At 36.0% G+C, this 25,066-nt stretch overlaps 1 protein-coding gene across 2 annotated transcripts in view; it reads right to left on the bottom strand.

Moving 5' to 3' along the window:
• The window catches only part of APLF (aprataxin and PNKP like factor), a 135,109-nt gene that overhangs the window by 14,081 nt on the left and 95,962 nt on the right, over positions 1 to 25,066 (bottom strand). For both annotated transcript variants that reach the window (XM_004449192.5, XM_004449194.5), the window contains exon 8: positions 23,022 to 23,147. In XM_004449192.5, the coding sequence (XP_004449249.1) occupies positions 23,022 to 23,147 (126 nt within the window). The remainder of the gene's footprint in view (positions 1 to 23,021; positions 23,148 to 25,066) is intronic.

Genomic DNA, 25,066 nt, shown 5'->3' with positions numbered 1-25,066 from the left:
CTCATTTTCCCTCTCCCCCTTCCCCCAAGACTCCCTCTCTCCTTCTATTCACATATCTCCCTTCTGTATATCTATTTATCAATTCATTTCTGTACACTTGAGTGTAGGTTCTATAGATCATGCTCCTTGAACACTTAATACTGACATGTACATTTCCAAAGACAGGCATATTACTTATATAACCACCTTAAGTGCAATTATCCAGTCCAAGCAATTTAATATGGATATAAACCTTACAGTTTATATTCCATTTTTTTCAAATGTCCCACTAATGTTCCTTTGAGCCTTCTCTCCTCCCTTGTTTGATCCAATCCAGAATCCTTATTGCATTAGACTGTCATTGTTTCTTTACTTCCTCTTTTCTTTTTAACTGTGGAAATATATATACAATATAAACTATCCCATCTCAACCATTCCCAAGCATACCATTCAATGGGATTAATCACATCCACAATGTAACAGTAGCCTTGCCATCTCCCATTACCAAAATTTTCCTATCAGCCCCCAAAAGAAAACCTGTACCCATTACACATTAATTCCCCATTCCCCCTCCCACTGGCAACTGGTAATCTAATTTCTGTCTCTATGACCTTGCGTATTCTTTGATACTTTCTTTGTAGTTATCATGGAGCTTAAATTTAACAACCTAAATGTGTAACTATCTTGTACACCTTGATACTAACTTAACATGAATAGTACACACAAATTATGTTCCTATATTCCTCCATCCCCCACCTTTCTGTAGTTCTTGTCACGAATGACATGCCTATACACTGAGTCTAAAACCACTGTTTAATTATTACATTTTATGCATTTGCTTTTGAGATCTGGTAGAAAGTAAAAAGTGGAATTACAAACCAAAATTACAATAGTCCAGGCATTCATAATTACAAATGTCTTTTCCCTAACCAGAGTTCTTTATTTTTTCATGTGACTTCAACCTATGGCCTACTGTCCTTTCCTTTCAACTTCTATGTCTCTTTAGCATTGTAACAATTTGACATTATTTCTGAATTCCAAGAAAGGTATTTGATTATGCTTCTAAACTGTTCTGTTCCTCTGGGCATGATACCCTTTGACTGTATTAGATTCAGTTGAGATGGCTTTGATTAAACTATGTTAAGATTAGGGCTTTGATTCAACTTTGTCACTAGGGAGACTCAGTTTGAGTCCCCTCCCCTTTCGTGGGTTACATAAACAGACACTCAAACAAGGAGACACACAGACGGAGATACACGAGAAAAAAGGAAGAGAGCTCCATAGACAAGGAAGAAGATCCTGCAGCCCAGGGGAGAGAGATGAGCCATTTCCCTGATAGTCTGCAGCTGAAGAGACCACTGCCCTGAGCAGCTAAGGTGGCCCAGAAAGAAATAAGCCCTCCAGCCTATAGTTGAGATAAGAAGAATCTGGGCCCATGGAGCCTGAAGAGGAAAGAAGGCTGAACCCTTGCAGATGTCACCCACCATCTTGTTTCAACACATGGCAACAATTTAGTGAGGAAGTAACATTGAATAGGACTCTTTAGGGCCTTGTAACTATATGTTTTCACTCCAAATAAACACCCTTTATGAAAGCAAACTGAATTCTGGTACTTTATATCAGCACCCCTTTGGCTGACTAACACAAGCATCTCTTATAAGGTAAATCTAGTGGTGACAAACTCTCTCAACTTTTGTCCTATCTCCCTGTCATTTTTGAAAAATGGTTTTGCTGGATATAGAATTCTTGGTTGGCAATTTTTTTGCTTACAGCCCTTTAAATACATCATCTCATTGCCATTTTTCTTCCATGATTATCAATGAGAAATCGGCACTTAATCTTATTAAGGCTCCCTTGTAACATGATATGTTGCTTCTCTCTTGTGGTTTTCAGAATTCTGTTTTTATCTTTGGAATTTGATGGTCTGATTATGTCATTGTGTGGATCTATTTAAGTTTATCCTGTTTTGAGCTCATTAAGCATCTTGGATGTGTATATTCATGTCTTTCATTAAATTTGGGAGGTTTTCAGTATTATTTTCTTGACTATTCTGTTTGCCCTTTTCTCTCTTTCTACTCCTTATGGGATTCCCACAATGTGTATACTGATATATTTAATGATGTCTCAAATGTTCTTCAGGCTTTCCTCTCTTTTCTTCATTCTTCTTTCTGCTCCCCAGACTGAATGATTTGGGATCTTATCTTCCAGTTCATGGATTCTTTCTTTTGCCTGCTAAAAGATGGTGTTGAACCCCTCTATAGAATTTTAAATTTCTATTACTTTGGTATTCAACTCTGTTTGTCTCCTTTTCCTAATTTCCATCTTTCTATTGATATTATCTTTATGCTCATCTATCATGTTTCTGGTTTCCTTTCGTTCTTTGTTCATATTTTCCTTTGGCTCTTTGAGCATATTTAGGACCATTTTTAAAAGTCATTGTCTGGTATGAACCAGGTCTGTTCTTCCTCATTGATGGTTTCTAATACCTAAATTTTCTTCTTGCCTGGGCCATTACTTCCTGTTTCTCTGTAGGCTTTGTAATCTCTTGTTGAAACCTAAGCATTTTCATATACTGTGTTATCACTGGAACTTAGGCTCTGAGGCATCTGTTCCTTAAGTTTGTATCTAGCTAGTGTTAACAACAGAAACAAAAATAAAAAAAGAAACACCTTTCCCAGTCTTTGCAGACTGACTTGTTAGAGTGTTCTTCAGGGCTTATCTGTATAATGGATTGTATAAGAACAACTCCAGACCAAAGCATAGGGGCCTCCCTGATCTTTTCTGTATATGCATCTTGTCTGGGGCATGTGGGGGTGGAGGATTCCAAGGAATTTCCCCATTTACATACAAATGTCCTCTCTTTCCTTGGACAGAGTTCTCTCACAGTCCCTGGCTGTCAGGAACCCCTTGCCCCAGGCAGCATGACTTGACTGCTCTCCCACAGCATTTTATAGAGCTCTCTGGACTGCCTTCTACAAGCAGGTCAAGTTCTGGGATGGAGAGCCCCTCAGGCCACAACCAAACAGAATGGGCCAGACATACATACTCCCAGCTTGTGCATGAGGGAGACTCAGCTCCCTCTTTTTGCTTGTTGTTTTTGTTTTTTCAGGAGGCACTGGGAACCAAACCTGGGACCTCGCATGTGGGAGGTGGGCACTCAACCACGTGAGTCATGTGCACTCCCAGAACACTTTATCTTGTTTTGGTGCTCATTCTGTTACTGCAGTCATTTAACTGTTTTCTGGAGCCTTGAAAAACATGTTTCTCCCAGTTTTTGATGGTTTTTCATAGCTTTTGTATGGAGGCAGAGTCCTAAAGAATCTCAGTATACCATCTTGATCCTGGTTCACAGTTTTGAGGCTAAGAGAACTCCAAAATCAAGGCATTTGCAAGTCAATGTTCTCTCTTAGGTGACTGTAGCATTCCAGGGTTGGCTGCCAGCAATACTTGATTCCTGGCTTTTCTATCACATGGCAGTGTACATGGTGATGTCTTCTCCTAGATATGTATGGGTGCTAAGTTGACAAGGGATGGACTGTGATGGTTAAATTCCTGTGTCAGCTTGGCTTGGTTATGGTGTCTAGTTGTTTTGGTCAAGGAAGCACTGCCTTGATTGCTACTTATTTCTTGGATTTAAATCCTTAGTCAGCTGAATGCATTTATGGCCAATTACATATACAATCAACAAAGGAGATTGCCTTCAGCAATGAGAGAAGTGTCATCCAACTAGGTGAAGGTCTTAAAGGGAGAAATGATGATTTCAGCAGTCAGAAAGAAGAATTTCTACCTCTACTTCAGTCAACCAGTTTTCCCTGGGGAAATCATTGAAACCTTCATCAGAGTTCCCAATTTGTGGCCTGCCCTATGGAATTCAGACTTATCAACCCCATGATTAAGTGAGTTAATTCCTATAATAAATCTCATAATATTTACATATTTATCTCCTGTTGGTTGTGTTTCCCTGGAGAATCCTGGTGAATAACCAAAGAACTCAATGAATCTTTTTACACAAGCCTAAGACTAAAATATGTTAGAATTTCCTGCCATTAACAATTTATTACTTCCCCAGGACACAATGCAAATCTGACAATCATATTAATCAGACTTAAATGCAATCAGGTTCCTGAGATATAGACTGCTCAGCATTATAAGATACTTATCTCCATTCAATCAATCACTAGGGTCAACAGGGTACACTAAGAGTCTTTCACAAATCCTTAAGAAATAGTGCCACTGTGTCTTGGGTCCATTCTCATCTGACTTTAAAAATTTTAGATCACTAGCATTATGTAATGGAGGGGCTACAGATTTGGGATCAGAAGTACTGAACGTGAACTACACCCTTTAATGACTGTGTGATTCAGGGCAGGTACTATGAACCAAGCCCCATTTTCCCACCTGTGAAATGAGTATAATATTGCCTACTTCATACAGGATTGTTCCAATCAAGGATTAGATGAAGTAATATATTTAAACATTTCTAAGTTATTAAGCATTTTACAAATGTCAGCTATTAATCTCCGCTTTAAACAGAAATATCATTCAATTTTACTTTATGATATATAACCATGGCTGGGACAAAATTAAATCATTCTCAGAAATTCTATGTGCCAATAAAAGTAATTGCTGATTAATGTTAAATGACTGAATATTTTCTTCAATAATACATACAATTTTGGTTGAATGTTCCCTAGTCAAACTTCATACATTTAGAAAATACTTTCTAACATTTAGCTATGCATATTCCATATTCAATAATCAGTTATTTCATAACAAGGCTGAATGTCTCTCCATAAAATGCGTAAGTGGCAACTCTATATAGCTTTTTGTTGGCATCTGAGCATCTGAAATAACTTTCAAGGTTATTCCAAAATTCTATGCAGGTATTTTTCTAACAATGAATGGAACTGTTTACTCAGAGTTCATTCATAAATATTTACAACAAACTTTCTCACAAATGATATTTTCTGCATCTCACCAGGTCTAAAAATCAAAACCAATCTTTTACCTTCCTACTTCACTTCCTTCAACCCTCTTCCCTCCCTCCCCCCCTTTTTTCCTTCTCCCTCCTTCACTCCCTTTTTTTTGTACTGATGTTAATTATTAATTGTGATCTTTGGACTATAATCACATACTCATAAACATAACCTAATCACACCAGCTTTATGCGGGCTGTTATATTTTATATTTTAAAATATATATCTTCAATTTTATATAGGAATAAAAATAACAAAAAGTCTACATAATAGTATATTTACAGACTGTAAGATACTTCATATTTTACAAATCTTTGTTATGACAAATATTTATAAATTCTTGTAATTATGATGGACCAATGAAAAATTTTACCCTAATATTTCCTGAAGATTATCCTATGAATGAATATAAATGTGTAAAACAAGTCTTATTTCCACCCATTTCATTCACATTGTCAATCAACAAAAATTCACTGAATACTTACTATGTGCCAACACTGTTCTAGGTCCTAGAGTCATACTAGTTAAGAAGCAGTCTATGCTTTCATGGGATATGTTGGTGGGAAATTCAAACAAACAAATGCGTATGTAATATAATTTCAAGTGAAAATATAAAGCAGTGTTAGGACATAGAAAACAACTGAGCATGGAGAAGTGGGTAGGTATTTAGGTAGAATGTCAGAGAAGGAATATCATTTACATATCTGAAAGAAGAACACTCCAGGAAGAAGAAATAGCAAATGTCTTTACATTTGCTAAGGATCTGATGTGAAAACAAGCTAGGATATTTGGAAAAACAAGAGTGATAATCCTCAAGGGGAATGAGTGAGAAGAAAAATTTCAGAAAACAAAATCAGAGGAGAATTTGTAAGTCATGGTAAAGAGTTTGTTATGGAAAGCCATGAGAGGGTTCTGAGTAAGAAGACAACATATTACTTATTTTTAGAGAAATACATTGGTTGCTGTGTGGAGAAGGAAATATAGGATGGCAAAAGAAGAAACAGAGTTAACAGTTAGGAAGCTCTCGGAGCATTCCAGGCAAGAGATGACACTGGTAATGACCAAGGTGGTAGAGGTAGAGGAAGTAACAAATGGTCAGGTTCCTGATATGTTTTTTGTTTGTTTGTTGTGTGTGTGTGTGTGTGTGTGTGTGTATTTGCTTTTTTGAGATACTAGGGCCAGAGATTAAACTCGGGACCTTGTATGTGGAAAGCTGGCACTCAACCACTGAGTCACTTCGACTCCCCTGAGTTGGGTTTTTTGTTTGTTTATTGTTTGCTTTTGTTTTAGGAGGTACTGGAAAATGAAGCTGGGATCTCCCAGGTGGGAAGCAGGTGCTCAACTACTTGAGCCACATCCATACTCAAATATGTTTCAGAGGTCTGTGAGCTTGAACTGAAAAAAAATAAACTTATTATCTTTATTTTCTCTGACCTCTAACTGAAATCTAGCATTTCCTTCACTTATGAATGTATGCAATAAATTACAGTAGTTTTCACTTTATATGACATTACAGTTGTTGCATATTTCAAAAAAAATCGCTTTTGTTCATCCACACTTCGAAATTTCAGTAGTTGTTAGACCCAACATCAGTTGAGTGTCATAAAACTATCTGCTGCTACATTCTGTGAAGGGGTCTGGGGTTTTCACCTGACTGGCAAAGGGGTCTGTGGAACAAAAGAGGTTAAGAATCTATTTTAAAGGCTGAAATGGCAGTAACTGCTGATAGATTGAATGAGAGATGCAAAGGAAAGAGAATAATCAAGGGTCCCTTGTGATTTTGGGCTGGAACACTATGTGAATGGTGGAGTCATTTACTGAGGTGGAGGCCCTAGGCAAAGAGTTGTTTTCATGATAAAAATCAGGAGTTCTATTTCAGATATGAAAAATTTGAAATACCTATTAGACAACCTACTGGAGGCATTTAAGCACATGAATCTGGAGTCATTCATTGAATGAGCTCACCTAGAGAGAAAGAATAAATAGAGAGGGGAAAACATCAAAAGTAGAGACCCTGTGGCTCTGCAATATTTTGAGATAGGGAAGAAGAAGAATAGATAGCAAGGGGGTGTAGCAGTGTGATATTATTGATGAATTCCAAAATGAAATATTGGATGTTTATAAACTGATCTTTTCCTCTGGGCATATTAGATTATATTGGATTCAGATTATATTAGATTATATTGGATTACTTAATCAGGTAAACCTCTTGTGCCAGTAGGGCATTCAGTTCCAACTCTTTGGTGGGTGGGGACTCACAGATAAAAGACATGGCAAAGGACAGATTTGGAGGGTTTTTGATGTTGGAAGTTAGATGCTGAAGCCTTAAGCTGGAGTCCTGGGAAGCAAGCTCACAGAGGAAACAGAAGCAAGCCCCAGGAAGAGATAAATCCTGAGTCCAAGAAAAAGAAGCCTGAGGAATGGAGAGAAACTCAGGAAGCCTGAACCCTTGCAGATGTCAGCAGCCATCTTGCTCCAACAAATGGAAATAGACTGTGATAAGGGAAGTAACTTACGCTTTACGGCCTGGTATCTGTAAGTTCCTACCCCAAATAAATACCCTTTATAAAAACCAACCAATTTCTGGTATTTTGCATCAGCACCCCTTTGGCTGACTAATACAGGGGAGTAAGGAAGAATAGCCAAGGATATCACTGAGCTGACTCTACGAATATACCATTCTCTGCTCTGGATTACTCCACCATTGAATAGAGGTACTCAGGGCACAAGTGTTCAAATTTCTGTGTTTTCCATATTAGGAAATGAAGCCTAAGAAAATAAAATAATTTAGCAAAGTTATGCGACAGAATTGGTATAACTACAACTAGAACCTAAGCTTATTAACTAAAAAATCGGCTATCTTTCCATCATAAAGAGCTATCTAAAGATTAAATATTAGGCAATGATAGCAAGAATGGAGTAATATTTTTTGTTTGTTTACTTCCCAAGATGTAGTAATTAAACACCATGATTTTAAATGAACTTAAGGTATGTTCTACATCAGCTTATAGAATAGTGACTAGCATATATTAGATGCTCAAGTTTGCATTTTTAAAGTTCAGCGATTATTTTAAAACCTGAGGCAAAAACATGAATTCCATGTTATGAAACATCTAAGTCTTGAAATTTAGAAGAAAGAACAGAATAAACAAATAAAGTCTTTTTTATGTAATGAGAGAGTAACCCTGTACAAAATAATAGAACATTATCAATTTGTTATTAAAAATCACTACAACTTACCATTTCTGTCAAAAGAACTCTAAAAGTTCTTATATAAGTGTAATTAACAGTAAATGGAACAAAGAAAAACAAATTTATTTTTATGTAGATGACGTCTATTCAAATAAAGGAAAAAGGAAACAAAACCAAGAAGACATTTCAGTATATTTTGTCAAGAGTGTAAAAATATAACTGATGTTGTTACTGCTGTTTCTAAACGAAGTTTTAAAAAATTATATCCAAGTCTTATGAAAAATTAGTAAACTATTACCATGTAGTCTAAGATACCTTCTTCCAAGACCATATTCTTATACATGATTAAACAAGTGTAAGCATTGCAAATGATAGGTTACTTTCTCTATATGCAGATCCTGAAAAATGGGCTAAAGTGCTATCAACTTTGATTTTAACTGTAAGTAATAAATGAAATGACAGCATTACCTGACTAATTCTGGGAGACTCAGCTACCTGATTACAAGAGTTTCCCTCTAAAAACTACTTATTTTGCCTCTAATAATATAACCTCAAACATAAATGTTATTAAGTAACTTCTAAAAATCACTCTTATAGTTCAAAGTATATATCTGCATATATGATGAACTAAGAGAATACTGCAATAAGGTACACTTTTCAAAATTAAAAGAATAGCAAAAATATTTAGATCATAACTATAAACCTGGATCAGCAAATAATGTAAGATATTGAATTTACTTCATATAAAATATATGTTTAAAAAATGAATTATGCATATGACAAAGCATTGTGCTATTTCACACCATAAGGGCCACTTCAGATTCAAAACTACATTGAAAGTACTTATAGTTGATAATTGATGCACCTTCTACATCACCCCTCTAAGACAAAATTATAATTAAAAAAAAAAAAAAGTAGGGCACTAGTCTTTGAAAGATATTAAGGTACTAACATCTTCATTTGCATAGTACATCACTGTCTATGGTTTTGAAAATCTGAGTTTGACTTTATATTATTATATTATGCTGGTTGAAAATGGATTTATTCATCTTAGTTAATAAATATTCTAAGTTTGGTGCTCAATTTAACAAGTAATAACAGGAGTAATACACTGCATAAAATCATATTACACACTAGAGAAAGTGGATGAGTCAGAGGCAAGGACAGCAATTATTGGGCTATGCTGTATATTAAATATCTAATGTTCTAATACAGATAAGTATTCTAATCAAATGTATTAAACTGAGTGAGTCTTCTCACATACTGTAATGTACAATGCAAAAGGAATAAATTGGTTAAATGAACAAGATATTTAAAATAATGGCACCAATCAGTTCTTTCAAATTATCATTTTTTTCCAAGTAGAATTTAATTTTGTTCGATTAAAAATATAAAAAGTCAGAGAAAATGTTAATAATTCCTGCAGTCTAGAAAAAAGTAAAAATTATATATGCTTTTCTAAACACGAACTTCCTATATTTGATGGACTGTGGAAATCTTTATTTTTACTACAGTATGCATTTTTATATGTGATAAATATCTGTATTTCCCTATTTTTCTTATGTGATAGAATGGCTGAAATAAAATATGCCATATATGTAGTTCTCTCTCTCCTCTCTCTCTTTCTATATATATGTACACACATATTTGCTCTACAGTGATTAAAAACATTGGCCCTTGCTGACAATACATCCTTGGATATACAACACAATACTATATACATTTAGATAGCTGACATGCAGTATGACTGAGACTATTTAATGTGTTCCATATTATGGTCACTTAGATATATCAGAAAAAAAGAAACTGAATTTCAAATATTTAAGGGATTTGCAATTTGCAGATAAGATTAGGAATTTTAAAAACATCAAAACCAACCTAGTATTTTACTTGAGAAAGTAATTGCTTTTACTTGAGAATAATCTTGTCCTGTTTTGTGAAGGCAAATTTTTAAAGGTAAAAAGCAAACAAACATATTTTAGCATTTCTCTGTTCCAAATGTTTCAGTCACCCTGGAAAACTGGCTTATCACAACTCTACATCTGGAATACTTTTTTCACTTTTCTAAATATAATACTTTGTTGCTGATTTTCATGGCTTACTTTATGGTCAGTGAGACTTAATTTTATTTTTTTTACTCCATTGTGGCTATAGGAAAAATCTGGCATGCATTTACATGAAAAATTCCATTTATGCAAACTAAATTAGGATAATATGTCATTCATACACTAGGTTTACATTCTGGCACTTAACAGAATATGGCTAATAAAAATAATACATGCTCACAAATCAAGATTGTTAAAAGAATAAATGTATAATAACATCAGTTTAATTTTAGCAATGATACAAAATAAATCTATTAGACCACATTTTTTGTATAACGAATAATGAGAATGTGAGAAGGGAGGGTATGTGAATATATATCATGCTTCTACGGCTAACGTTTCTATATCTTCTTCACCTGGAAAATGTAAGCTTTCTTCAGTTAAAAACCTTACCTGGAATTTTTAAACTCCAAAATATTATTTTGCATTGCCTAAAAAGACAACCACTATTAATACTTTAGAAAGTCATGAGGATAAATGCTAGACTTGAGGAGGGAGGTAGTAACTTGATTTCAGACTAAATTTTGATCATAGATTACTAGTTTTGGAGTCTTAGGCAGCTCATTTAACCTTTCTTAGTTTTGATTACCTTATTTGTAAATTAGTAGTTGAACAATCATATTTAACATTCTCCAAGGGTCTTTCTTGAACTGTATTTAAAATTAATAAAGGAAAAAATTTCTTAAGGTCTAGAACCAAGATGTTAAAAATTCAACAGATGAAAAGCAAACAATACGCCATATCTATATATAGACAGACAGACAGATAGATAGAAAGATAGATAGATATGAAATTTTTATTAGCATATATGGGTTACTGGCCTTGAGTAATTTTACTTAACTACTCCCTACTTTGACCTCTTAAAGATATATATGCCATGGAAGCAGCAATTTGTGTGACATTATTATTCTTAGCAAGGCTTTGCACTTTATTTTTATTCTACTCAAGAATAAGCATATTTGAATGTAAGGACCAAGATGATGGTGTAAGATGCTCCAGGGTACCATTCCATTACAGAATGCCGGACAAAGAAAGAGTTCTAAAAAATGCAAGAGAAAAGTAATGTGTTATATACAAGAGTACCAGTAAGATTAAGTGTCAATTTCTCATCCGAAACTATGGAGACAAGAAGAAAGCAGACAAAAATTGCTGGCCAAGAATTTTGTATCCAGTGGGACTCTTTTCCAATAATGAAGGGGAAGATTAAGACATTCCCAGATAAACAAAAACTGAGGGAGTATGCCAACACTAGAGCTGCCCCCTACAAGCAATGCTTCTTCAGATTGAAAGGAAAGGACATCAGACAGTGAATTTAGGTGGCATAAAGAAATAAAGACCTTCTGTAAAGGTAATCATATAGGTAATTATAAATGCCAGTACTATCATACTGTATTTTTAGGGATGTAACATCACTTTTTACTTCTTACAAACACTGTAAAAAATGGTGATAAATCTATGGTTTGGGACACATAAATTTTGAATAAAGATTTAATTTATAACAAGTACAACAAAAAGGTAGGGGAATGGAGAGGCATAGGAAAACCTATGTGTGTGCTATTGAAGTTAAGTTGGCATCAAATTAAACATGATTGTTATAGATTTAGGATATTAAATTTAAGTCCCATGGTAACCACAAAGGATATATATGAAAAATATATACAGAAAATAATGAGAAAGGGCTGAAAATGGTACAATACAAAAATATCAAATAAATATGAATGTAGGCATTAAAGGAAGAATTAAGGGACAAAAAAGGTACAAATCTCTCAAAAAGATAGCAAAATGTCAGAACAAAGTCCTAACTGAATTATCAGTAGTTTCTTTAAGTGTGAATGTATTAATATCTTAAATTAAAAGGCAGATATGGGAAGAATGGATAAAAAAGCATGACCCAAATACATGGTATTTACAAGAGACTCCCCTTATTCAAAGACATAAGTAGGTAGACACTGAAAGTATGGAAGAAATAAATCATGGAAATAGAAGCCACAAGAGGGCTGGGGTATAACTACTAATATCAGATGAAATAGACTTTAAGTCAAAAACTGTTACAAAGGACAAAGAAGGTCACTATACACTGATAAAGGGGTCAATTCAACAAGAAGCCACAACAATTAAAAATATATATGTGCACCTAATGGCTGAACTTCAAAATATATGAAGAAAATATTGAAAGATTTAAAGGGAGAAAAAAACAGTTCTACATTAATAGTAGAAGATTTCAGTATACAACTTTCAACAATGGGGAGAACACCTAGAGAGAATATCAATAAGGAAATAGGCTTGAATGATACTATAAACCAACTAGACCTAACAGACTTATATAGAACACTTTACACAACTGGAGCAGAACACACATTCTTCTCAAGTGGACATGGGTCATTCTCAAGAATGGACCATATCTTTTTTTTTTTTAAGACTTATTTATTTTTCTCCCCTTCCCCACCCACCCCCTCTGGTTGTCTGTTCTCTGTGTCTATTTGCTGCGTTGTCCTCTTTATCTGCTTCTGTTGTTGTCAGCGGCACGGGAATCTGTGTTTCTTTTTGTTGCGTCATCTTGTTGATGTCAGCTTTCCATGTGGGTGGCGCCATTCTTAGGCAGGCTGTACTTTCTTTCGCGCTGGGCTCTCCTTACGGTGTGCACTCCTTGTGCGTGGGGCTCCCTTACACGGGGGACACCCCTGTGTGGCACTGCACTCCTTGTGTGCTTCAGCACTGCGCATGGGCCAGCTCCACACGGGTCAAGGAGGCCCGGGGTTTGGACCGCAGACCTCCCATTTGGTAGACGGACACCCTAACCACTGGGCCAAGTTCAACTCCTGGACCATATCTTAAGTCACAAAATAAGGTTAATAAATTTTAAAATATTGAAATCATACAATGTATATTCTTATGACCACAATGGAATGAAGTTAAAAATCAATAACAGAAGGAGAACTGGAAAATTCACAAATATGTGGAAATTGGCACACTCTTAATCAATGGTTCAAAGAAGCAATCATCACAAGCCAAATTGGGAAATATCTTTTTTTTTTAATAAAACTTTTAAAATTAAAGTTAATAGATCATATAGAACATTACAGTAAAAAAATATAAGGGGTTCCTACACTCCACTCCCGCACCCCCATTTTTGTAAATTGTATTTTTTTGAAGATACATACATCACAAAAAAGGTTACATTATAAAAAACATAAAAGGTTCCCATATACCCCATCCTCCTCCCCCACTCCTCCGACACCAACAACCTCCCCCATCATTGTGGAACACTCATTGCATTCGGCAAACACATTTTGGAGCACTGCTGCACCACATGGATAATAGTTTACTCTGTAGTTCACACTCTCCCCCTGTACAGTCAGTGGGTTATGGCAGGATACATAATGTCCAGCATCTGATTCTGCAATATCATTTAGGACAACTCCAAAGTCCCAAAAATGCCCCCTCATCACATCTCTTCTTCCCACTCCCTGCCCTCAGCAACTACTGTGGCCACTTTCTCCTCCTCAATGCTACAATTTCTTCTGTTACTAGTCACAATAGTTTATAGTAGAATATTAGTAAGTCCACTCTAATCCATATTTTATTCTTTCATTCTGTGGACCCTGGGATGGTGATGTCCACTCCACCTCTAGATCAAGAGGGGGCTTAGATTCCACATGGATGATGGGTGCAATTCCTCTGCTTGCAGTTGTAGGTACTCTCAGTTCCCTGGTGTGGTGGTTGACCATCTTCACCTCCTGTTAGCTGACCTGGGTAAGTCCAATGAACCAGAGAGTAGGAGTTGTAACTCTGCTGAGGCCCAGAGCCCAGCTGGCACATGGGAAGTCCTGAGATTCAAGCCCCCTGAGTGTACACCATCCCTAGTACCAACCACAGGTTCAGTAAAAATAACAGGAGAGGCATGTGTAGAAAGGTCACATCTGAGTCCAGCTCCATCACACTCAGGAGCACAAATTCCAAAGTAAGTCCATCTGACATGGCACAGAACTCCAAATCCATCTGCCATGACCATATCCTCAGTGGGTCTCCATAGCTTTCAGGAGAACCAGTACCTAGGGTTGTATCTACTTTGGCTTTTTCTGGGGTCCTGCTGAGGTGTGCATAAGCACGACCGCTCTGATGACTTCCCAACTCTTTTTTGAAGATTCTTAGCCATATAAACTCATTTGTCTTTGCCATTTCCCCCTTTTATTCAAGGCCAAAAAACAGCTTTTAACACAGGATCCTACATGTGGGCTGAGATATTCTGTTGGTCTGAGTTGACCCCTTTATTCAAGGTCTTTTGCCATTTACATCACCAGCTGGTTCTTGCTAGTAATCCCTCAGTGCCAGGGAGGTTCTTCCCCAGGAGTCATGTCCCACGCTGGGGGGAATGTTATGCATTTACATGATGAGTTTGGCTTAGAGAGTGGCCACATTTGAGCAACATGGAGGTTCTCAGGAGGTAACTCTTAGGCACCCTGCAGCTCTAGGCCTAGTTCATATTTCAGGCACACAGGCTCATAAGCATAGTCATCAATATTAAGGGCTCATTGTTGGAAAGTCCTTCTTTGTTGGTCTTTGCCATTGCACTTAGGGTATGGATGCTGTTTCACTGGGGAATGTGACAGAGCTGCCTTGGCTAGGAACTCAGCACTCCCTCAGTTGTCATTTGTAACTGTTATGTCCCCTATATACATGTCTTGGAGAACTCCCTCCCAACCATGTGCCTCCCCCCATCAAAAACACCCCACATCAATGTTCCTTCCCTGCCATAGTTGAACCTCTCTGTGGTCTAAAACTTCTTCAACAATGAAGACTAATATATTGCCAAATTCAATAGGAAAATGAAATATAGTGATGGGTTCAAAGATTAGAAGTATACATACTAATTTAGAAATAAGATAAAGTAAAAATAAATTGGTGTATTAATAAAAATGAACAATATTATAAAGATTTGTTTTTAACGTTTTGCCTTTTATCACTGTAATAGGTGTTGCCCTGTATGTACAGTGGCAAGGCACTTTCTTTCATTTCTTCCTCAGTGTCTATATCCATTCCTTTAAAAAAAATTTTTTTTCTAATTTTTAATTTTGTCTTCAAAAAAGTTTTAGATCACATTAATTCACATATACAATATAGGGGACTCCCATATATCCAATATTAAACTCTTTCCCCCCCTAGCAATGATCTTTTTTCATGTCCATGTTACACTTTCTGCAGCTGATGTACAGATTTTGAAACATATCAAACATGGTTCCACTGTGGTTTACATTATGGTTTATATTTTAGACTGTACAAATTTCTAACTCTTTAGTTTCCTGATGTTTTACATTATGGCTTACATTTTAGCTTATAAAGTTGTATACATTTTTGGTGTATGTTAACATGTCCTATATCCATCATTACATGATCTTGTGGAGCACTTCCATTGTCCCCCAGTTGCCCTGCTTCCTATTCTATTCTTTACCTCTTTCCCCTCCCCTATGAGCCTACAGTGACAATCAATCTTCACTACTTGAGGGCCCAGATTTACAGATACTTGCAACAATGCTGAGACCTTGACATACTAGACTGCCCTAACCCATTGGGAGCCACCAATTCTCTCAAGGGACACACAGTTCTCTCTGTTTGAGAACATCAGAGGTGGGTACACTGTCACAATCATTGTATGGTCTCCACCCAAAGATTTAACACACTATGACAAACTGAGCACTCACATACTCCCTAGCAGCATACCCCCGTGCCAGATGCCCCCTCTTAAGTACCTTAAATATGTAATCCTTCCTTATGATATCTTTTAAAGAGTTTTCTCAACCTTATAGTTTCAACCATATACCTGAGATTCTCCCATATTCAACTGTTCCCCCTGGCCCTCCCCCCAATTCCTTGGGCCATTTGATCCATCCTCCCAATCCTAGTCTCCCTGAAGCCTCAAAGCGCCACCCAATGGTATCCCTAGGCCCCCATCTTATCTCTTCCCTGTACAAATACTTACCTCCAGCTTATTATAGACTTCACCCATAAGGCTCACAACCTTCCTCTCCCCCCTCAAAATTCCTTTAAGCCTATCTTTCAGTCTCTAGTTTTCTGAGACAGCTTGGATTGCTTGTTTCATATCAGAGAGGTCAAGTAGTATTTGTCCTTCAATGCCTGGCTTGCTTCACTCAACATAAGGTCCTCAAGATTCATCCATGTTATCATGTGTATTTGTACTCTATTCCTTCTCATAGCTGAGAAGTATTCCATTATATGTATATACCACATTTTATTTATCCATTCATCTGTTGATGGGCATTTAGGTTGATTCCAAGTTTTGGCAATATTGAATAATGCTGCTATGAACATTAGTGTGCATATATCGATTTGTGTCCTTATTTTCAGTTCCTCTGGGTATATACCCAGCAGTGAAATTGCTGGGTCATAAGGTAACTTTCTGAGAAACTGCCAGACTGTCCTCCAGAATGGCTGGATCCTTCTACATTCCCACCAGCAGTGGATGAGGGTTCCCATTCCTCCACATCCTCTCCAGCACTTGTAGTCTTCTGTTTTTTGATAGCTGCCAGTCTTATGGGAGTAAGATGGTATCTCATCATAGTTTTGATTTGCATCTCCCTAATAGCTAGTGATTTTGAGCATTTTTTCATGTGCTTTTTAGCCATTTGTATTTCTTCTTTGGAGAAGCATCTGTTCAGGTCTATTGCCCATTTTTCAAATGGGCTGTTTGCTTTTTTATTTTCAAGATATAGGAGTTCTTTATATATGCCGGATATACGTCTCCTATCAGATATATGGTTACCAAATATTTTCTCCCATTGGGTAGGTTCTCTTTTCACTTTCTTGACAAATTCCTTTGAGGTGCAAAAGGCTTTAATTTTGAGGAAGTCCCATGTATCTATTTGTTCTTTTGCTGCTCGTGCTTTTGGTGTGAAGTTCATGAAGCATTTCCTATTACAAGGTCCTGTAGATACTTCCCTACATTATTTTCTAAGGCCTTTATGGTCTTGGCTTATATGTAGGTCTCTCAGCCATCTTGAGTTGATTTTTGTATAAGGTGTGAGATGATAATCCTCTTTCCTTCTTTTGCATATGGGTATCCAATTCTCTAGGCACCATTTGTTGAAGAGGTCATTCTCTCCCAGTTGAGTGAATTTGATGGCCTTGTCAAATATCAGATGACTGTATATATGAGGATCTATATCAGAACTCTCAATTCAGTTCCATTGGTTAGTGTGTCTATTCTTGTGCCAACACCATGTTGTTTTCACTACTGTAGCTTTGTAATATGTTTTGAAGTCAGGTATTGTGATTTCTCTGATTTCATTTTTCTTTTTCAATATGTCTTTGGCTATTTGGGGCCTCTTTCTTTTCCAAATAAATTTCAAAGTTAGTTTTTCTAGCTCATTAAAAATGTTGTGTTGATTTTTATTGGAATTGCATTGACTTTGTTGATCAGTTTTGGTAGGATAGACATCTTAATAATATTTAGTCTTCCTATCCATGAACAGGGAATATTCTTCCATTTATTTAGGTCTTCTTTGATTTCCTTGAACAGTGTTGTGTAGTTTTCTGTGCATAAGTCTTTTACATCTTTAGTTAAATTTATTCCCAGGTATTCAATTTTTTTATTTACTATTGCAAATGGTATTTGTTTCTTGATTTCCTCCTCAGATTGCTTATCATCAATGTACAGAAATGCTACTGATTTTTGTGGATTGATCTTATAACCTGCGACTTTACTGAACTCATTTGTAAGTTCTAGAAGCTTTGTTGCAGATTTTCACAGGGCTTTCTATGTATAGGATCACATCATCTGCAAATAGTGAAATTCTGACTTCTTCCTTTCCTATTTGGATCTCTTTTAATTTGGTTCTTGTCTCAGTGCTCGAACAAGTACTTCTAACACAATGTTAAATAGAAGGGGTGATAGTGGGCATCCTTCTTTTGTTCCTGATCTTAGAGGGAAAGATTTTAGGATTTCAGCATTGCAAATGATATTAGCTGTGGGTTTTTCATATATACCCTTTATCATGTTCAAAAAGTTTCCTTCTATTCCTATCTTTTGAAGTGTTTTTATCAAGAAAGGGTGCTGTATTTTATCTAATGCTTTTTCTGCATCTATAGATATGATCATGTGCTTTTTTTCCCTCAATTAGTTTATGTGGTATATTACATTAATTAATTTTCTTATGTTGAACCATCCTTGCATACCAGGAATGAAACCCAGTTGGTCATGGTGTATAATTCATTTAATGTGTTGCTGAATGTGATTAGCAAGTATTTTCTTGAGGATTTTTGCATCTAGGTTCATTAGAGAGATTGGTCTGTAATTTTTCTTTTCTTGTGGTGTCTTTGGCTTTGGTATTAGGGTAATGTTGGAATCATAGAATGAATTAGGCAATGTTCCTTCTATATCAATTTTTCGGAAAAGTTTAAGCAAGATTGGTGTTAGTTCTTTACAGAAGGTTTGGTAGAACTCACCTGTGAAATGATCTGGCCCAGGGCTCTTCTTAGTTGGGAGGTTTTTAATGACTGAGTCTATCTCTTTACTTGTGATTGGTTTGTTGAGGTCATCAATTTCTTCTTTTGTCAATGTAGCCTTCTTATGTGTTTCAAGGAATTTGTCCATTTCCTCTAAATTGTCTTTCTTGTTGGAATTTAGTTTTTCAAAGTATCCTCTTATGATAGTCTTTATGTCAGTGGGGTCAGTGGTGACATCCCCTTTCTCAGTTCTTATTTTGTGTATTTGCATCTTCTCTCTTTTTTTCTTTGTTAGTTTAGATAAGGGTTTGTCAATTTTATTGATATTCTCAAAGAACCAGCTCTTGGTTTCGTTTATTTTTTTTAAGTGCTTTCTTATTTTCTATTTCATTTAGTTCTGCACATATCTTTGTTATTTCTTTCTTTCTTCTTCCTGTGGGGTTACTTTGTTGTTTTTTTACTTATTCCTCCAATTGTGCAGTTAGTTCTTCAATTTTAACTCTTTCTTTCTTGAGATATGAATTTATGGCTATGAATTTTCCTTGAAGTACAGCTTTTGCTGCATCCCATAAGTTTTGATATGTTATCATTTTCATTAGTTTCAAGGCAGTTATTGATTTCTGTTGAGATTTCTTCCTTGGCCCACTGTTTTTCTAGGAGTGTGTTGTTTAACTTCCATATCTTGGTGCCAAATCTGGGTCTCTGGCCCTTGCAGAGTTCCAGCTTCATTCCACTGTGGTCAGAGAAATTGTTTTGTATGATTTCAATCTTTCTGAATTCATTGAGACTTTCTCTGTGGCCTAGCATGTGTCTATCTTGGAGAATGATCCATGTGCACTTGAGAAGAATGTATATCCTGCTGTATTTGGGTGTAATGTTCTGTATATGTCTGTGATGTCCAGATCCTCTAACACATTGTTCAAAGTCTTTGTTTCTTTATTGATTCTCTTTTGAGATGTCTGTCCAATGGTGACAGTGATGTGTTAAAGTCCCCCGCTATAATTGTCGAGGCATCTATTCCTTCCCTTAGTTTTTGCAGTGTTTGCCTCACATATGTGGAGGTGCCCTTGTTAGGGGCATAAATATTTATGATTATTCTTTCTTCTTGAAAGATATCCCTTTCACTAATATGTAGTGTCCATCTTTGTCTCTCACAATAGTTTTGCATTTAAAGTCTATTTTGTCTGATATTAATATAGCTACTTCTGCCTTTTTTGGTTATTGTTTGCCTGTAAGATTGTTTTCCAGCCATTCACTTTCAATCTCCTTGAATCCCCGGGTCTAAGATGTGTTTCTTGTAGACAGGATATAGATGGGTCATATTTCCTTATCCAATCTTCCAATCTGTGTCTCTTAACAGGTGGGTTTAATCCATTGACATTTAGTGTTATTACTTTCAAGGAGTTACTTATATCAGCCATATTTTCTTTGGATTTGTGTTTGTCATACGTTGTTTGAATTTTTTAAATCTCTTTTGTTTGTTTAGTTGTTCTTACACTCTCCTCCAACTCTGTCTCTCCTGTTTTTTTCCTTTCCTACTGCAGAACTCCCTTTAGTATTTCTTGAAGGGCAGGTTTCTTATTGGCATACTCTCTCAGTTTTTGTTTATCTGTGAATATTTTGAACTCTCCATCACTTTTGAATGCTAGCTTTGCTGAACAGAGTATTCTTGGTTGGAAATTCATTTATTTAAGTACCTTGACTATGTCACACCACTGCCTCTTGCCTCCATGGTTTCAGATGAGAAATCGGCACTTAATCTTATGCAGCCTCCTTTGTAAGTGATGGTTCTTTTTTCTCTTGTTGCTTTTAGTATTTTCTCTTTCTCCTGTGAATTGGATAATTTGACAAGTATATGTCTTGGGATAGGCCTGTTGGGATTTATGCTATTTGAGGTGCATTGTGCTTCCTGGACATGTACATGCATCTCCCTCAGTAGGTTTGGGAAGTTTTCAGTCATTATTTCCTCCAACACCCCTTCTGTCCCCTTTCCCTTCTCTTCCTTCTTCTGGGATGCCTATAATGCATATGTTCGCATGTGTTGCATTGTCATTCAGGTCCCTAAGTCCCTGATGGAATTTTCCTATCTTTTTATTGATCAATTCTACTATCTGTTTGATTTCAGATGTACTGTCTTCCAAATCACTAATTCTTTCCTCTGCCTCTTCAAATCTGCTGTTATTTGCTGAGAGTGTATTTTTGAGTTCTTGGATTGTGCTGTTCATCCCCATCATATCTGTTATCTTTTTGTGTATGATAACAATTTCTTCTGTATGCTCCCCAAGTGTTTTCTTAATATCCTTAATCTCTTCCTTCATTTCATTGAATTGGTCCATCATACATGTTTTGAGAGCTTTAATTAGTTGTTTCGTGTTCCACTCCTCTTCCTGGTTTTCAGTTTGTTCATTGGATTGGGTCATGTTTTCCTGATTATTGGTATGGTTTGTAGGTTTTTGTTGCTGTCTGGTCATCATTGTATTTTGATGGGTTTATTCAGTTAATTAGTTTTTTTGCGTAGGGGTTCAATTAGTTGTTTTTGTGTGCGTGTTAAGTCTTCCCTTTGTCACTTTGTTCTTATTATTCTATTTCCTTGTTGTTGACTAAGTTCCCTTGAGGAAGCACTAGTTTTGTTGCAGTCTCTCCAGATGGACATCCAGACACCTCCTGCTTTGTGGTTTCCCGAAACAGCTCTGGCAGGATCGCATCACCACTCAGTCGGTCCTGGGGTCCATGTGGGTCTTTCATGGAGAGCTGTGCAGATGCTTTTTAGTCAGCTGGCAGGACCTTGGTGGGCCCTGTGTCCCGCTCACACATGCACTCCTGGGACTGCAGGACTGCAGGGTGGGGGTCCCTGCTCCGAGTGGCCTGGCTCACAGTAAATGGTAAAGTCCCCTCGCTGGTCCTGAGGACAGGCACTAACTGCCTGCCAGTGGCTCGGGAAATATCTTAAGGTGAGTGAAAACATAAATACAACATACCAAAACTTATGGGATGCAGCAAAAGTATTTAATGTATCTCTAAATGCAGTACATTAAAATATAGAAAAAAATAGAAAAAATCAAGTAAGAAACCTAACCTTACAACAGAAGTATGCAGAAAAAGAAGCACATATTACACCAAATGAGAGCAGAAGGAAGGAAATAACAAAAATGAAAGTGGCAACAAGTGCAATGGAGAAAAAAATACAATAGAGAGAATCAACTAAATAAGAAGTTAGTTCTTTGAAAAGATCAATAAAATCAACAAACCTTTAGCTACACTGACTAAAAGGAGAGAGGACACAAGTAATTAAAATCAGAAATGAAAGTGGGGAACATTACTACTGACTCCACAAAAATAAAAAGATTATAAGGTGATACTATGAACAACTGTATGCCAACAAATCAGATAACCTAGATGAAATGGACAAATTCCTCAGAACATAAGATATCTACACTGACACAAGAAGGAAAAGAAGATCTCAATAAACCAATAACTATAAAGAGATTGAATCAGTAATCAAAAGCCTAATAAATCAAAAACCAATAACAAGAATTGGAGAGGATGTGGAGAAAATGAAACCCTAAATAAGATTATTGTTGGTGGGAATGTGAAATGGTGCAGCTGCTGTGAAAAGTGTGGCAGTTCCTCATAAAGTTAATGATAGAGTTACCATATGACCCAGCAATCCCACTTTTAGGTATATACACAAAAGAATTGAAACCGGAGACTAAACACATACTTGCACACTAATGTGCATGGCAGCATTATTCACAATTGGCAAAAGGTGGAAGCACCCAAGTGTCCATCAAGAGATAAATCAATAAACAAAATGTGGTATATATACACATAAAATGAAACAGTACTCAGCTGCAAAAAGGAATGAAATTTTGATGCATGTGACAACACAGATGAACCCTGAAGACATTACGTTGATTGAAATAAGCCAGACACTAAATGACAAATATTGGGAAGTTCATATTTAATTAGTACAGAGTTTCTATTTGGGGTGATTGAAAATTTTGGTAATGATAGTAGCACAATGTTGCAAATATAATTAACACCACTGAACTATATATTAGAAAGTGAGTATAAGGGGGGAAATTTAAGTTGTATATATGTTACTAGAATAAAAATTAAACAAAAAATCATAGGACTGTACAACACAAAAAGTGAACTGCAATGTAAACTTTGGACTATTTAATTAATACTATAATAATAACATATTGTAACAAAGGTATCGCACTAATGCAAAGTACTAATAATAGAGAAACCTGTGTGTGTGAGGGAGGAAAGTGATGGTACAACCAAACATCTCAGGTTTACAGACCTATAGCAAGATGCTCCATAGGGACATTCAGGCTGGTCATTAGCCTCATCTTGATTCATGTCTTGCACACTTCCATAATCACTATCACCTGGGTGGCTGAAGTGTTGGAAATGGACAGGATTCTTCCTATGGGGATAACAAATGAACTGTCAGAAAAAATAATTAATAGGATATGATACTAAATTTTTAGTGGTGATAGCAAGAAACTAAGCAATACACACTTTATTATTCCAGAATGTGAACCAACATGCTACCTGGTCAAAAACAATGTTCTTGACACTAGTCGGTATAGTACATTCATAGTAATGTAATGAATTTACGGTGACGTGGTAGTTCATGATTATCAATGGACAAAGTACAAACAGAACTTTATAAAAGGTATATGTATATACAAGTACATGCTATAAATATCATAAGTATAAACAGCTTTTAAAGACTTTCAGCTAAGTGAATATACTCATGCACCCTCTATTGAGATTAAAAAAACAAATAGAATATTACCAGCATTCTAAAAATCCTCATGTGCCCCCTTCCAATCATTAAATCCATTTTACTACCCAGGGGTGACCACTATTGTGGTTTCTAAAACAGTGGTTCTCAAACTTTTGGTCTCAGCTTTCTTTTATACTCTTAATTATTAAAATCTCAGAGAGATTTTGTTTATATGTATTATTAACCCTATTACAAATTAAAAATGAGAAAATTTAAATACATCCATTATAAAAATAATAAACCATTTGTATATTAACATAAACAATCCTATCCCAAACAAAATATGTAGTGAGAAAAGATGCTGTTTTATGTTTTTGGAAATTTCTTTAATGTCTGACTTAATAGAAGGGATCTGAATTTAATTAGTAACAATAAGACATGTCATGTAACCGCTGGGAAACTTTACTTTTAAACAAATATGGGCAGAAAAACAAACAAAAAACTAGTCTTAGAATTATTATGAAAATACTTTTGACCGCACAGTTTCTCTGAAAGCATCTTGGGGAACCCCAGGTGTTACAGACCCTACTTTGAGAACTGATGTTCTAAAACAGATTAGTTTTCAAAGGCAAATATACAGTATGTACTTTAGTGAATATGGATTTTATGTTTGAACAATTAATCCATGTTGCTGCATGTAGCAGTAGTACATTTTTATTACTGTGTAATATTCCTCAGAACAAAGTGCTATAATTTATTCATTCTACTGATGATGGTCTTTTGGGTTCATTCCAGTTATATGCTATTATAAATAAATAATACTACAGCAAACATTTTGTTATAAGTCTTTTAATGCACACATATATGCATTTTCTTGGGTATATGGTTAGGAACGATCAGATATATACAGGCTCAGGTTGGGTAATTTTTCTGTTTTCTAAAGTAATTTTACAATTTTTCACTTCCACTAACAGATTATTAGAGTTTGGTTTTTTAAGATTTTCACCATCATCTGGTGTTATCAGTTTTTCTTTCAGCCAGTCTGATGGTAGGAGTATCTATACAGAGTTGGAAAACTATTGCATACAGACCAAATATGACCCATATCTATTTTTGTAAATAAGTCTTATTGGAACATAGTCTCACCCATTTATTTATGAATTGTCTTCTGTTGCATTTGCACTATAAAAGGAGAGTTGAGTAGATGCAAAAAAGAACATATGGCCCATGAAACAAAAAATATTTACTGTCTAGCCCTTAAAAGTTTGACAACTCCTATTTTACAGCATTGTGTTTTAATATGTGTTTCCCTAGTGTCTACTGAACTTTAGCATCTTTTTATATGCTTAATGGACATTTGGGTATCCTCTTTTGTGAAGTACCTTTGACCCATTTTATTCCCTTATTTAATTTTTAAAATATATTTTTAATTTATTTTAAAAAGATACATAGATCACACAAAATGTTACATTAAAAAAATATAGGGGAGGGAAGCAGACTTGGCCCAATGGATAGGGCGTCTGCCTACCACATGGGAGGTCCATGGTTCAAACCCAGGGCCTCCTTGTCCCATGTGTAGCTGGCCCACACGCAGTACTGATGCATGCAAAGAG

This window comes from Dasypus novemcinctus, chromosome 17, assembly GCF_030445035.2.
Source record: "Dasypus novemcinctus isolate mDasNov1 chromosome 17, mDasNov1.1.hap2, whole genome shotgun sequence".
NCBI lineage: Eukaryota > Metazoa > Chordata > Mammalia > Cingulata > Dasypodidae > Dasypus > Dasypus novemcinctus.
Note: the sequence above shows the minus strand (reverse complement) of the source record. Positions and strands in the feature narration are given on the sequence as shown.